General features: G+C 41.3%; 1 protein-coding gene across 1 annotated transcript in view; it reads right to left on the bottom strand.

The window, feature by feature from the left end:
• Positions 1-15601, bottom strand: part of TMEM132C (transmembrane protein 132C) — a 594712-nt gene extending 579111 nt beyond the window's left edge. Inside the window, exon 1 of the mRNA XM_063454339.1 lies at positions 14874-15601. Coding sequence (XP_063310409.1) covers positions 14874-14961 — 88 coding nt within the window. The 5' untranslated portion in view covers positions 14962-15601. The remainder of the gene's footprint in view (positions 1-14873) is intronic.
• Between the last annotated feature and the right edge of the window lie 509 nt (positions 15602-16110).

Here is a 16110-nt window from a genome sequence, read left to right as displayed (position 1 = left end):
TATTTTATCATAGCTGTAAGTCATTATTGGAATCAAATGCACAAACATGCATTTATAAACATTTTATTAACAATGTCAAACATTGGATTTCATTCACTTGAAAGGATAGTCTACACATCAAAACAGCTTCACTTTGTGTATAGATCATGCCGCTGCACACACTGCTCAGTACTCAGCCATTTAGGAGTTCAAATTATTTTGTTTCTGTTTATGTAGCCCTAGCCCTGAGCTACAAGGCCTCCATGAACCAAAGGTTTCATTTTCAAACAGGGCTTACAGCACGGTGTGTTTACTTTAGACGTTCATATGTCTTGTTCTGTTTATTGAATGTTAATCGTGCATAATATGCTGTTGGAGGCTCTAGAAGGCTATTAACAGAGCAGGAGGTAAACATTTCTAAATTAGACACACTGTGCAAGAAGGGAAGCTAAGCCCTAAATGTAGACTATATTTCAAAAAGTGTTTAGAATGTAGTGTAAGCCACTGCCAGGGAAGGCTAAATAAACCAATCATTCAAATGCAAAATGTCAGATAATTGAGCAGTGAGACAGCAGGGGTATGATTCACTTCATTAAACTAAAGATGATATCCAGTTACCAAAGTTAAGGTTACCGCTTGTAATAAATACATGTCTACATTTTCAGATCCGTTTTTCAGTTAGGTTTTGTGAAATGGCCCCAATATCTTAGATCAACGATTCAAACCCCAGTCCTCAAGTTACATAATGGGCACAAAATGTAGACATTCCCCAATTTTGTTCCAATGTGGATACTGACAAAATCGGAATCATTGATATGTGTTTGGGGGTGGAGCTAGGATTTTTTTGTCTTACAGCTTTGATTTTTTAATGAAAGTGCAGCCCATACATCACTTGGTAATTAACTATAATATCAACTAAATGTCAGAATCTCTCCTAGCATAAAGGTCAAAGACACTTTCCACGTTTAAATGAACAATTATTATTAATATTATTATGGTGATATTTATATAGCTCCATCAAATTCCGCAGTGCTTTGCAATGGGTGGACGAACAGACATGTAGTTGTAACCAGACAAGTTGGACACACAGGAACAGAGGGGTTGAGGGCCCTGCTCAATAAGCTTACATGCTAGAGGGAGTGGGATAAAATTACACAAAAGGTATAAGTAGGGGTAATGAAATGGGTTTCTAGAAAAGTATTCACTGAGTACTTACCGTATATACTCGAGTATAAGCCGACCCGAATATAAGCCGAGGCCCCTAATTTTACCCCAAAAAACTGGGAAAACTTATTGACTCGAGTATAAGACTAGGGTGAGAAATGCAGCAGCTACTGGTAAATTTCTAAATAAAATTAGATCCTAAAAAAAATATATTAATTGAATATTTATTTACAGTGTGTGTGTATAATGAATGCAGTGTGTGTGTGTGTATGAGTGCAGTGTGTGTGTATGAGTGCAGCGTGTGTGTATGAGTGCAGCGTGTGTGTATGAGTGCAGCGTGTGTGTATGAGTGCAGCGTGTGTGTATGAGTGCAGCGTGTGTGTATGAGTGCAGCGTGTGTGTATGAATGCAGTGTGTGTGTGTATGAGTGCAGTGTGTGTGTGTATGAGTGCAGTGTGTGTGTGTATGAGTGCAGTGTGTGTGTGTATGAGTGCAGTGTGTGTGTATGAGTGCAGTGTGTGTATGAGTGCAGTGTGTATGAGTGCAGTGTGTATGAGTGCAGTGTGTATGAGTGCAGTGTGTGTGTGTATGAGTGCAGTGTGTATGAGTGCAGTGTGCTTATGAGTGCAGTGTGCTTATGAGTGCAGTGTGCTTATGAGTGCAGTGTGTGTATGAATGCAGTGTGTGTGTGTGTGTGTGTGTTGCAGAGCCTTGGTGGGGGGTGGGCAATGTTTTTTTAATTTTTTTATTATTTTTTTTTTAAATTATTATTTATTAATTTTTAATTTAATTATTATTATGTTAGTATTATTATTTATTAATTTTTTATTTAATTTAATTATTATTATTTTAGTATTATTATTTATTATTTAATTATAAAACTCGGCTTATACTCAAGTATATACGGTAAGTTATTTTTGACATTTGCAGGAGAGGAGTCATGGAGGGGGAGGGGATAATGACAGTTTAATTGATATGCTTTCCTGAAGAAGTGAGTTTTCAAAGATTTTTTGAAAGAGTGGAGACTGGGTGAAAGTCTAATGGAGAAGGGAAGGGAGTTCCACAGAAAAGGTGCAGCCGTGGAGAAGTCTTGGAGACGAGCATCAGATGTAGGAGTATGGACAGAGGATAGACGCAGGTTTTCTGCAAAGCGCAGGGGGATTGATTGGACATACTTGTGTACAGGCCCGGACTGGCCATCGGGCATACCGGGCAAATGCCCGGTGGGCCGCGATGGCCGTGGGGCCGAGGCCGGCAGGGGAGATCACAGAATCTCCCCTGCCAGCCCCTGCAGGGCCAGCGCTATCAGTGTGCCGGCCCTGCATAGTGCCTCCATGGGGGGCCCGTTGGGGAGATCAAAGATCTCCCTCACTGGCCCAGAGACACTAAGATGCGGCCGCCGGCGTGGGAGGGAGGAGAGGACCGGCGGAGCTCTAGCCAGGAGCTCCGCGGGGTACTCTCGCGAGGTCTGAGCGTTGCCGCGGTTACCGCGGCAACGCTCAGATCTCGCGAGAGTGAACTCTAGCCTAGAGTTCACTCTCACCACTGGACCACCAGGGAAGGAAGCATGGAAGCACAGCACCCCCCCATGGCAGCACGGCACCCCCGCCCCCCCTCCCAGGCTAAAGGTAAGAAGGGAGGGGGGGGGAATATAACTTTTTTTTATAATAAAAAAATATATTTAAATTTAAATAAATACATTCACACTCACACACACAGCACCCAGACACACACAGCACACCCAGACACACACAGCACCCCCAGACACACACACAGCACCCCCAGACACACACACAGCACCCCCAGACACACACACAGCACCCCCAGACACACACAGCACCCTCAGACACACACAGCACCCAGACACACACAGCACCCAGACACACACAGCACCCTCAGACACACACAGCGCACCCAGACACACACAGCACCCAGACACACACAGCACCCAGACACACACAGCACCCCCAGGCACACACAGCACCCCCAGACACACACAGCACCCTCAGCAGGCCCGGACTGGCCATCGGGCATACCGGGCAAATGCCCGGTGGGCCGCGATGGCCGTGGGGCCGAGGCCGGCAGGGGACATCACAGGATCTCCCCTGCCAGCCCCAGCAGGGCCAGCGCTATCCGAGCGCCGGCCCTGCTCTGAGCCTCCATGGGCCGGTGGGGAGATCAAAGATCTCCCTCACCGGCCCAGAGACACTGACAGGCGGCCGCCGGCTGTGGGGTGAGAGGGAAGCAGCAGAGAGGACCGGCGGAGCTCAATCCAGCAGCTCCGCCGGGTCCTCTCGCGAGGTCTGAGCGGTCCTCTCTGCTGCTTCCCTCACACCCCACAGCCGGCGGCCGCCTGTCAGTGTCTCTGGGCCGGTGAGGGAGATCTTTGATCTCCCCACCGGCCCATGGAGGCTCAGAGCAGGGCCGGCGCTCGGATAGCGCTGGCCCTGCTGGGGCTGGCAGGGGAGATCCTGTGATGTCCCCTGCCGGCCTCGGCCCCACGGCCATCGCGGCCCACCGGGCATTTGCCCGGTATGCCCGATGGCCAGTCCGGGCCTGCTGAGGGTGCTGTGTGTGTCTGGGGGTGCTGTGTGTGCATTGAAGTTGCTGTTTAGTGGATAGGAGAGTGCGCTGGATCTTGTGTATTGTTTATTATATATATATATATATATACACACACACTACAGCACCCCTCACACAGCACAACTACATACATTACACTCCAGATACACGCTAGATCCCTTACCCTATATGCACTCTTAATCCTCTACACACACACACACACACACACACAATCTCCTATACACACTCTGGGTCCTTTACACACTTGATCTCCTATACACACTGCACCACCTAAACACACACTACATTCCTTGTCAGCAAACACATACTACATTCTCTAAACACACCCTCTCTACAACCCCTACACACACTACGTCACCTATACACACACACTACAGCCCATATGCACACACTCGCTACATCCCCTATAACACTATGCCCCATATACACACACTCTGTACAGCCCCTAGCCACACATATTACACCACAAACACAAATGAAATTGACCTATTTACACAATAACACACCACACTCTACACACACGCAATCCCACAAGCAGGCTCCAAACACATGCACCATACACTTTCCTGGCCCTTTTGTCCTCTGGTATCTCACTTGTGGAGACACCAGAGACAATTTAAAAGCCAACTCAGGGCAAGTATGTTATTAAATTTGCTTGCGCTGCGCAGACCAAATTCAAGGCCTTTTTCAAATGCTAGAGCTCTTTAGAGGGGCTCTGCGCATTGACCCAACATGCTCACTTTGAGGGGGGCGTGCTTGTCATTAGTGATGACAAAACACACCCTCTCTGGCCCCACCCCCTTCTTAGGGGGCCGCACTGATTGAAAAATCCCGGGCCTAATTTTTTCCCAGTCCGGCCCTGCTTGTGTATTAGGGAGGATGGGTAGGTTGGAGCAGCATTATGTAGGGACTTTTAAGTAAGCACCAGAATTTTTTTAATTGAGCCCTGTATCTAACTGGTAGCCAATGTAAGGACTGACAGAGAAAATGAGCCTCGCCACCACATTCATTATAGATTGCAACGGTGCAATCTGGGAACACGTAAGACCACTGAGAAGGGGATTGCAGTAGTCAAGGTGAGTAAGAACAACAACATGGACCAGCACCTTAGCTGCGTCTTATGTTAAATAGGGGCTGATGCGAGCTAGGATTTTGAGATGGAAGCAGCAGGATTTGGCGATCGACTGGACATGAGGGGTGAAGGAGCGGGTAGAGTCAAAGAGAACACCTATTATTATTATGTTATTATTTATATAGCACCAACAAATTCCACACCGCTTTACAGTGGGTGGACATACAGATATGTATTGGAACCAGCCTAGTTGGACACACAGGAACAGAGTTGAGGGCCCTGCTCAATGAGCTTACATGCTAGAGGGAGTGGGGTAAAGTGACATAAGAGGTAAGGATAGTATTAGACTAATGACAGTTGCAAGAGAGGAATCAGTCGGGAGCTATTAACAGTTTAATTGATACGCTTTTATGAAGAAGTGGGTTTTTAATGATTTTTTGAAGGAGTGGAGACTGGGTGAGCATCTAATGGAGGATGGAAGTGAGTTCCACAGGAACGGTGCAGCCCTGGAAAAGTCTTGAAGGCGAGCATCAGAGGTGGAAGTACGGACTGAAGATAGACATAAGTCTTTAGCAGAGCATAAGGGCCTAGACGGGACATACTTGTGTATAAGGGAGGATAGATAGGTGGGAGCAGCATTATATAGAGATTTGAAAGCAAGAACCAGAATTTAAAATTGAGCTCTATATCTTACAGGAAGCCAATGTAGGGACTGACAGAAGGGTGAGGCGTGGGAGGTGCGGGCGGACAGGAAGATGAGCCTCGCTGCCGCATTCATTATTGACTGTAACGGCGCAAGTTGGGAGCACGTAAGACCACTGAGAAGCGGATTACAGTAGTCAAGGCGAGAAAGGACAATGGAATGGACTAGCACCTTAGTCGCATCCGGCGTTAAGTAAGGTTGGATGTGGGTCGGATGTGCACAATGTTTTTGAGATGGAAACAACAGGATTTGGTGATAGACTGAACATGAGGCGTGAAGGAGAGGTCAAAGTCAAAGAGAACACCTAGGCAGCGAGCCTGCGTGGTGGAGCTGATGGTAGCACCGTTGACTTGGAGGTAGGGAGACACAGGAGTAGCAACACTTGTGGGAGGAAAGACCAAAATTTCAGTTTTGGTCAAGCTGAGTTTAAGGAAGTGGGCAGCTATCCAGTTAGAAATAGCAGAGAGGCAGTCAGAGACATTAGTCAAGAGGGATGGGGAGAGATCAGGAGAGGACGTCTCATCCACATAGAAATTATATAAATGATATTGGGAGCCAAAGGAGCTAATGAGTTTACCAAGGGAGGCAGTGTAGACTGAGAATAGGGGACCAAGGACTGAACCTTGGGGGACACCAACAGAGAGGAGATGGGTAGAAAAATCATAGCCAGAGAAAGAAACACTGAAAGAGTGCTGGGAGAGGTAGGATGAGCACCAGGAGAGAGCAATATCTTGTAGACCGATATTGCAGAGAATGAGAAGAAGCTGTTGATGATCAACAGTGTCAAAAGCCGCAGACAGGTCAAGGAGAATTAGGATAGAGTAGTGACCATGAGATTTTGCGAGTAGATCATTGTATATTTTGGTCAGTGCCGTTTCCACAGAGTGCTTAGCGCAGAAACCAGACTGAAGCAGATCTAGAAGAGAGTTAGACTCAAGGAAGTCTATCAATCTTGCATACACAACTCTTTCAAGGATCTTGGATGCAAAAGGCAGTAACGAGATAGGACGGTAGTTGGATGGGGAGTTAGGGTCAAGGTTGGGCTTCTTTAGAATTGGGGTTGCATGTTTGAAGGGCGATGGAAATATGCCAGAGGAGAGAGAGAGATTGAGAATTTTAGTGAGAGGTGGAGAAAGAGAAGAAGACAGAGTACGGATGAGATGCGAGGGAATTGGATCTAGGGAGCAGGTGGTGGGGCGCGAGGACTGGAGCAGAGCAGAAACATATTCCACTGTAGTGGGTGCAAATAAACATAGAACAGCAGAGGGAGTGAAGTTAGGGGAAGTATTGTAAGGGGAAGAAGAAAGATGAGAGATCTCTTCCCTGATTGTAGAGATCTTGTCAGTGAAGTGAGTTGCAAAGTCTGAGGCGGTCAAGTTAGTAGGTGGTGGAGGAACAATAGGGCGAAGAAGAAAGTTAAATGTGTGAAATAGTCATTTGGGTTCGTGGGAGAGTGTGGTTATGAGGGTATTGGAGTAATTTACTTTTGCAGAGGAAAGAGCGCAGCATAGATTTATAGTGGAGAAAGTCAGACGCACATTGAGACTTTCTCCAACAGCGTTCAGCAGTTCTGGAGCATTTTTGGAGGTATCGAGTCGGCTTGGTGTGCCAAGGTTGTTGTTGGGGGCGCCTTCTGCATTTAAATGTAGGAGGTCCACGATGTCTAGTTGAGAGGAGAGGGTGGAATTGGAGAAGGAGGATGCAGTGCTAGGACAGGTGAGGTTTAAAATAGGTAAAAGGAGAGTTTGGAGATTAGTGGAGAAATGCTCTAGGTCAAGACATTGAAGGTTTCTGTGAGATGTATGTTCAGACGGTGGTGTCAATTGGGTCTTTGGTATACCGATGTCAAAAGTCAGCTGATGGTGGTCAGATAGAGGAAAAGGAATATTAAATAGATTAGAGGCGGTACAGAGATTGGTGAAGGCGAGATCAAGAGTGTTTCCTGCTGTATGTGTTGCTAAATTGAATTTGGCGTAAGGCCAAAGGAGGAGGTTACAGAGAGCAGATGAGAGGCATCAGTGCAATTGGGGTTGTTGATTGGAATATTGAAATCCCCAAGTATAAGGGAAGGAGTGATAGATGAGAGTAAGTGGGGAAGCCAGGAAGAATAGTGCTCAATGAATAGTCTAGGATACCCGGGGGGGGGGGGGGGAGGGTGGATGATAGTAATTCTTAAAGGAGTGGGTTTAAATAGGTGGAAAGTGTGAACTTCAAAAGAAGAAAAGGATAGGGCAGGTGGAATTATGATTGGTTGAAAGGTACATCGAGGAGAAAGAAGGATGCCTACACCACCTCCTTTATAGTGGAGTCTGGGAGTGTGAGAGAATTGTAGCCCAACAAAACATAAAGAGGCAGGAATAGCCCTATCAGAGGGGGACAGTCAGGTCTCTGTAAGTGCAAGTAGTGTGAGTGAGTTTGAGATGAAAAAGTCATGTATGGCTGTTGATTTTAAATTACTGCAGATGGAGGCAGCGAGTCTGCAAGGTAGAGGTGATGGTGGCGCCATTGACTTGGAGGGAGAGAGACACGGGAGTAGCAACACTTGAGGGAGGAAAGCCAAGAAGTTCTGTTTTGGACAGGTTGAGTTTAAGGAAGTGAGCAGTCATCCAGTTGGAAATCGCAGAGAGGCAGTCAGAGACATGAATCAAGATGGGTGGAGAGAATTCAGGAGAGGACAGGTAGATTTGTGTGTCATCTGCATATAAATGATAATGGAAGCCAAATGAGCTGATGAGTTTACCAAGAGAGGCAGTGTAGACTGAGAATAGGGGACCAAGGACAGAACCTTGGGGAATGCCAACAGAGAGGGGTTGCGGAGAAGAGGCAGAGCCAGAGAAAGAAACACTGAAAAAGCGCTGGGAGAGCTGGGAGAGAATGAGAAGAAGCTGTTGATGATCAACAGTGTCAAAGGCAGCAGAAAGTTCAAGGAGAATTAAGATAGAGTAATGGCCGCAAAATTTAGCAGCGATTAAATGGTTGGATACTTTGGTAACAGCTGTTTCAACAGAGTGACGAGCGCGGAATCCAGACTGAAGCGGGTTAAGCAGAGAGTTGGATCTAAATATTGTCGTCAAATGTTTCACAAAATCTCTGATTCAGCCAAGCTGAATATTATTTTCCAACTTTTTTAATTTAGTATACCTTCTGGTTCTTAAGTCAAAAAAGTGACCTTGATATGGTCCATGGTAATTTTAGGGAAATTATGGTGAAATACCTATAGTATTCATGAGTCAAGTAGGAATCTTTGGTAGCCAATTTAGCTTTATTTATCCATGCAGTTTTTACATTTCACAGAAAATAATTTCACAATCTGTGAACTGTAACTATATATTAAAATGAACCTCTGGAAGTGGGTACACTCGAATTCTAGAAATTAAATATAGACGCATACATTTGCTTTTTAGTTTAAGTGCATACATGCAATGTGTGAAAAAGAACAAATAGACTAAATATAAAAGGTTTTATGAAGAGAAAAAAAATCCAAGTACATGCAAATGAATATATCTAGTGTTGAAACTTGGAAAAGTAAAACGGTAAAGCCATTATTCTAAGTAGTTAATTGAAGAAGCAATTAAGATTTTTAAAGGTAAGAGTTTTGAAATTCAGGAAAGTCACTTGCTGCTTTTCTGGTGAAATAAATGAGCTGATCAAACAGAGGAGAATATCAAAATCAGCTCTTGCACAGATGACAGCAGTAGACAGATTTAAACCAGGGGACAAGTATAGCACCAATGCATGAGACTTCACTTGTCCAATTAAGAAAGGACTTCCTTCAAGATACAAGTGAAAAAGATTTCTTGTGTTTCAATACATACAATAAGTTGCTAGAAGAGGGTATCACATGTCAATAAATCCAAGGATGGTTTTAGACAAATGAGAAGAAGCTGTATTTCAAATAATGTTTCCAAGTCTACATTACATCAGCTACTGTAAAAAAAAATATAAAAATTCCTTGCAAATACACACATTCCTGAACAAAAAAAAATATACATTTTTATTTAGAATTGTTCTCTAAATAAGGATAAATATTTATGAGTCTTTAAGTGCTATAAGCTGATGCATACTGGTGCTGATTAACAACTTTTATAAACTAGGTGCTTCAGTCATAAGCAATGACAGAACTTAGAAAATAAAGAAAGCTATATGCATATATATTTTTCTTCAATGAATGCACTCCATATTATTGGTTTTACGTGATAAGCATATACATTATTATAATTATTTACAGTTTTAATTGGTTTAATTGTTTTAGTAATGCAAACTTCTGTGGAATATGGTGGTATTCGTGTAGTATCCTGAAATTTACCCTTCATCTTATCAGAGACAGTCCCCCCCTGCAGGAGGCAGTCCCACTACAACCCAGGCAGTCCCCCTGCAGCCAATCCTGTCTATCCAAATCAGGTGATCGTGATGACACTATGATCACATGACTTGGATCAGTGTCATTGTCAGATCTACTGCCTGGGTTGTCAGACAGATCCCCCAATATATAAACAATAAAATAACATAACTATGTTTAAAAACACACTTAGAATGAAATTATATTGTGTTATATATAATTTCATTCTAAGTGTGTTTAGAATATATGTGCACTCATCTTGTCTCGTTGTCCTATTTTTGACCCTGAAGAAGGTCCCGAACGGGGACCGAAACGATGGTCGTAATTTTTAACATTATCCAATAAACTTTTTTGTTTTAAAGTCTGGAGAGCAGCCTTTCTTGTTGGTTTTTACACGTCTTGGAGCTCTGGTGGTGTCCAACTTACTGGTGTCTTTGCCCGGGGCTTGTCAGCATACTATAACCAAATAGCGTAGACATAGCACTCCCAGGACTGCAAAAGTATTAGAAATAAATTTTTACTTTTAGTTTCAAAATTAAAAGATCAGCGTTCCAGTTTGTCACCCAAACTTTCATCAGGATAATCCTGATGAAAGTTTAGGTGACAAACTGAAACGTTGATCTTTTAATTTTGAAAATAAAAGTTAGATTTTACATCTAATACTTTTGGAGTCCTGGGAATAGATACAGGACAGGGCAGATACATGTATTTTTTCCAGGTGAATAATTTAATTTAAAAGTGCATAATTACAAATTAATAAAGACATTTCAACCCATTCGGGTCTTTTGAAATAAAATATATATAATAAATACATATATTTTGGAAAATAACATCTTAATTTCTCACACTTTTTTAAATTTTACTCATATAATATTATGTCATATATATCAATATTGTGAAATGAAAGCCCTATTTCTCCTGAACAAAATCATATATAATAAGTGTGGGTGCACTAAATATGAGAGAAGTAAATTATGGTTGGACAGACATGTAGTCAAATTCCAGGTTTTGTTTTGGTCAGAACTTGGCCAATTGCCTATGTCCTTGAGGGGTTAATTGCCACAATAGTGAAAAGTATTGCTATAACAACAGCATCACTGTGAAAAAAAAACCTATGACCTTGAACTGGTTAATTAAAAGAAATAAATATTTCCCTTGCATTCTGGACAGGGCCTTTGCTTGTGAGAACCACATCCTTAAAGAGAAAAAAAAAGGAGCTTTAATCCTACTGTTCAACAGACAAAACCAAGAGAGGGATTGTAAATTGGCTAAGAGGGGGTCAGGATCACTCAATTAAAGCTCTCTTGGAACACTGACATTGTAATAAGTTTGCACAGCCTTTCAGAACAAGCCATGAGGTATAAAATCACACTGCCTGATATAGACAGTGCTGCCTGCTCCCTGCAGGAAATTAATATTTTTACCCTTTTATCTCAATAAACCATAATCAGAGTCTCCCAGCAGCTGCTGTTAGTGCTGGTGGAGTTTGGCAGGATGGCTGGCATCCCTAACAGAATAGCTGAGCTAAAGCTGATCTTAATTCCTTTAGAGTGAGATTGCTCAACAATGTAGAATTGTTTCTTAAGGGAATCTTTTCAAATATTGAGACTCCTTTTAGAGCAGAGCCTGATATCCATCTTTGAGCACATGCTGTCATTGTTGCCTACATGAAACACCCAAACTACAATTGGGCTTGTGAAGAATTAACAAAAGAACTGTACATATTTGGTCAAAATAGCTCAATGAGAAACATTATGATACTGAACAAATTTTCTAGCTTGAATATTTTGGCCTATAATATGCAACATCCTTGTTCACAATTGAACACATTTTTATTTTATTTTTTATTTTTTTATATTTAAAACAAGAAATCTTGAAATCCATATGGGCCAGTAACACTCTACATCAGAATAATGAACAAGCTAAAAGATGTCTGCAGACTAAGAACTTCTTTACTGACAATAGGGTTCTAAAGAGCTGCAAATATAAAATAACCATGCTTCATATAGGCATAGGGTCTACATAGACCAGAAGGTGACAAAGGTGTCAAAGAAAATTGATTATTTAATTCACAAGAAGGAGGAGATGCTGCGCAGGGGCTTATGGAAAAGTACAAGTGGAATCTGAATGATTTTGCATCACATTCTATCATTTGTGTTCTTCCCCTTTCAGTGCCTGTGCATTAAATTAAGTTATTCATTTGCAGAATTCACAAAACACAGAACAATAATGTGAACTGAAAAATCATTATCTTTTTAATATGAGAATAATGTTGCAATAGTATATATTGACTGTGGCATTTCAAAAAAATGTAAATTAGAATATGTCAATGGATTAAAATTAATGGAATATAACTCACTGTTATCATTGTTATATTTACTCAAGCGTCATTTATAAAAGTGGTGGTTTTGGAGAACTGGATGAAATTGCAAATATCAGGCCAATTTAGTAAAATTGTGAAAAAAAACTCCTTCTCAAATCTTTCTAGCTGAAATGCTTTGGCCTAAATTTGCAATTTAAGGCTCAGTGAATGATCATATTTGGGATTGATTCACAAAACCTTGAACTGAACACCAAACTAGCCAACCTGTGTCTATAGCTTGGTAAGAATGTTTTTTTTTTTTTGTTTTTTTTTACTTATTTGTTAAATTGTTGTTGTGCTTTTTGTTGTTTTTTTTTTTCTTAAAAACTGCTAACTTGAACAAAATGTCATCATTGCGGTAATTAATATGCTACAATTCTGAGTTTTGTAAATAGCTCTGGCTTCTGTAACTTCGGGACAATTCAGTGTTTGGTGAATAAACCCCTAAACATAAAGTTCTATTGAACTGTGTTGTTACTGTGCATTTATAAAACTACTGCATCCTTATGCTTGTAGGATATGTTGAAAAAGAAAATCTACACACAGTGTTGAAGAATATATGTGAAGGTATAGAAAGTGAAAAAGCTGAAACACAACACTCTTATTTAGTTACATGACAAAGTAACTTTCTCAACTATTCAGCTTGTGTTTGGTCTGACAGATCCCTCTAAAGCTTGAGCGATTGGCAATAAATCTACATAGCTCCTGTTCATAACCTCAAGACCATGTGCAGATCATCTTCTACCCAATTGTCTTGAATTCTAAAATGAGTCAAATTGTTCTTTTGTATAATTTATATTATTTATTAGACTTACTCTCTATTCTTATAGAGCCAACATCTGCTGCCATCAGCCATATAGGAAAAAAAGAGAATGCAAATAATTGAGACAAATTTAAAACATACACATTTGAGAAATGTTAACAAGAGCTTGCAATCTTACCATCTACTTTAGTAAATGCAATCCATGTATGCTTAGGATGCCATTTTGTTATGACTCTGGAATTCAAATCATAATGTGTAAGTCACATATGGAAACAGCATTTCCCATAATACTCTGAATTATAGTGGGATAGAGCAGAACTTTTAAGTTAGTTGTGTTTTCAATTTAGCATTTTATCTATGACTTTAAGATCTAAAGCTTGAACTGCATAACTTTTTGCAGTTTCCCCGAGTGAGATGCCAGGTATATGATGATAATGATGAAGAGGATAGATAGATAGATAGATAGATAGAGAGATAGAGAGAGAGGTATGGATGGTAGTGAACTACATTAAAACATTATATATCTGACTTTCTCCGAAGGCTATGCAGTTAACATACAAACACTAGTTCTATCCCCTGGGTTAAATCTTTCATAAATGATGCCTGAACATGCCTCTAGGATAGAAACTTGTAGGAATGGTATCTTCAAGTACCATGGGCCATGGGAAAAAGGCTGACAGGGGACTTAAAAAGACTCCATAATAAAAACCCTCTTATCTGTAATCCCTTGAGGTCATTGGAACCCCCAAAGCTTGCCAACAAGTGCAAAGCTGAAGAAATGTGTTCATGTTAAAGACAAAAAAAAACACAAGAGGAGTTCATGGAAGAACAAAATGTGTCACTAATAGCAGTCTCCATTGTATTACCACACATCATCTGTGTGAGTACCACAAATACGATCTGACAAGAGTGTTTAATTATACCCTGTGCTCCAACAAACAGACAACATCCCCATCATCATACACATCAGCCTCATCATCATCATCACCGCTCAGCAAAAAATGTTTAGTTATATAAACACATAGAAATATTCGTGACTATGAGATAATTCCACAGAATTCATCCATCAGTGAAAAATCTATGTCTTTCAATAGCATGTCTTCCTAGGGAATTAAATATGTAAAACAATCATTTTCAGTTGAGTACGTAAAATACAAGATCCTAATTGAATTAGTTCATTTTTCAGTAAATTATTTCAATGTGGGACATGTTTTCCAAATAAGAATTCTGGGATGGATGTAAATTGCAAGCACAGCTCAGCATTAGATGCCGGAGACTATAGCAGTGAAAGGGTTAATCCATACCTTTCTTCTTAGCTGTACTGTTAGTAGATACATGCTTGATTCAGTTTTTTTTTTTGTTTTTTTTTTTACAAGGCATGGGAATAGTTCCAATCCACTACTGATACAATTAAGAAGACAGTAACATCACTTGGGGTTAATGAAAAGTACTTATTAACTGCTGCATCGTAGATTGTAACTTCATGCCAGACGTGGGAACCCAGCGTTAACTCTCTCTGCATAAGAAGGTTTAGCAAAACAGTGGAATCATGACCATGTCTACCCACGCAAACCAGGCGCTATTCTGGTGCGAAGCGCAAAATAAGGAGCAGTCACCATGGAAACCAATAGATTACTTATTATCATGTAGCACTTTGCGCCAGAACAGCACCTATTAAACCTTGATAAAAAATGACCCACAAGGCTAGTTTCTGTTAGATGATGGAAGATTATCCCTTGTACATAAATGGCGTTTTTGTCATTCACTTTTATAGGAAAAATTCAATCCAATTAAAAGAGTTATGTTTATGTCATCTAATAGAATCTAACCATTAGTTACTTGTCCCTATGGCTCGCCATGTGTTACTAATGAGAAAGAATAAAGAGTAAAGGTTTGCTATGTACTTACCTTTACAAAATAGCATTCCAAGTATTAAACCTATGACTGAACCCAGATGCTGCAAAGCGGTCCAGTTACAAATCCCCAACGTGCCCATCTCTGTGCCTGTCACATAGAATCTGAGGATTCCCAGCAAGTCCGGATGGCAGTTGCATAGAAATTGCTCAGAGGCAATGGGTGAGAAGAGATTTTTTTAGAGAGCTTTGATGAACATCTCAATCTAACTTCCCAGGTATTGTAACTGCCAGTATTAACAGCCTCCCTTTGTGGCTCACAGTCTTAGCACAATCGCCCTGTGTGTAATAAAGTAGCTTCCAGTTAGTCCCTTTTATTGCTCTGCATGTGCGCTGGATGCAAAGCTCTGCTTGCTTATCGGCAGGGGAATATGGTTACTCCAGTGCCTGATCACAGAGGAGATTCCAGACAGTCCCATTATTCCAGAGCATTATGGAAATCTGCAGCCTGCAAAAAGAGGAATGATCTGCCCCTCCAACAAATGATCCACACTCAAGTGGATGCAGAAGTATTTTTTTTTCTGACTGCTAGTGGGACGCTTTCATTTATTAAAAAAAACAAAAAAAAATTCTTCTCAACACTCCAGAGATCAGAACTTTCTTTATTCGTCTGCAGAATGTTCTAAACCTCCTCGTGCCCAGAGTAAGCAGAGCTCAGCTGGAGAGGGATGAATGATTGGGAAGTTGTTTTTGCAAAGAAACTGGTGGCCCCTGCAGCACATCCCTCTCTTGTCTGGTCCTCATCTCTCCTTCCCAAACCCACCAACTCTTCCCCACTTCATAGTAAAAAAAAAAAAAAAAAAACTACAGGGCGAGGCTTGCAGGCAAACTGGTGCCAGGACCAATCAAAATCCGGAGTGGCATGGGCACACCTCTAGGGGTGTGCTTCTCTGTGGGATATTTGTGGATGTGTTCATTCAAACAGCTCACAGATCTAAGGTAACCTTTTCAGGGCTGTGATGTTTTATCAGATGTATCATGACTGCAACAGTAACGTGTACAGCAGGAAGCTTCTTACTTGTATATTGTTTTAAAAGGGGATCCGCAAGAAATTCATTAGTCGATAATCTATAGAGGTTTCAAGAATGTCAAACTGGGTGATGTCATTTTTGGCATTATGTATTTCTTTGTACATTTATGTTACATAGAGGGATTGGTATCCACCTCTAAAGATCTGTGATTAAACTCTGTATTATGAGATAAAGTATTACAATATTTTGAGTTTATTAGTA

This window comes from Pelobates fuscus, chromosome 5, assembly GCF_036172605.1.
Source record: "Pelobates fuscus isolate aPelFus1 chromosome 5, aPelFus1.pri, whole genome shotgun sequence".
In the NCBI taxonomy this organism is placed as follows: Eukaryota; Metazoa; Chordata; class Amphibia; order Anura; family Pelobatidae; genus Pelobates; species Pelobates fuscus.
This window is presented reverse-complemented; position numbering and strand designations above follow the sequence as displayed.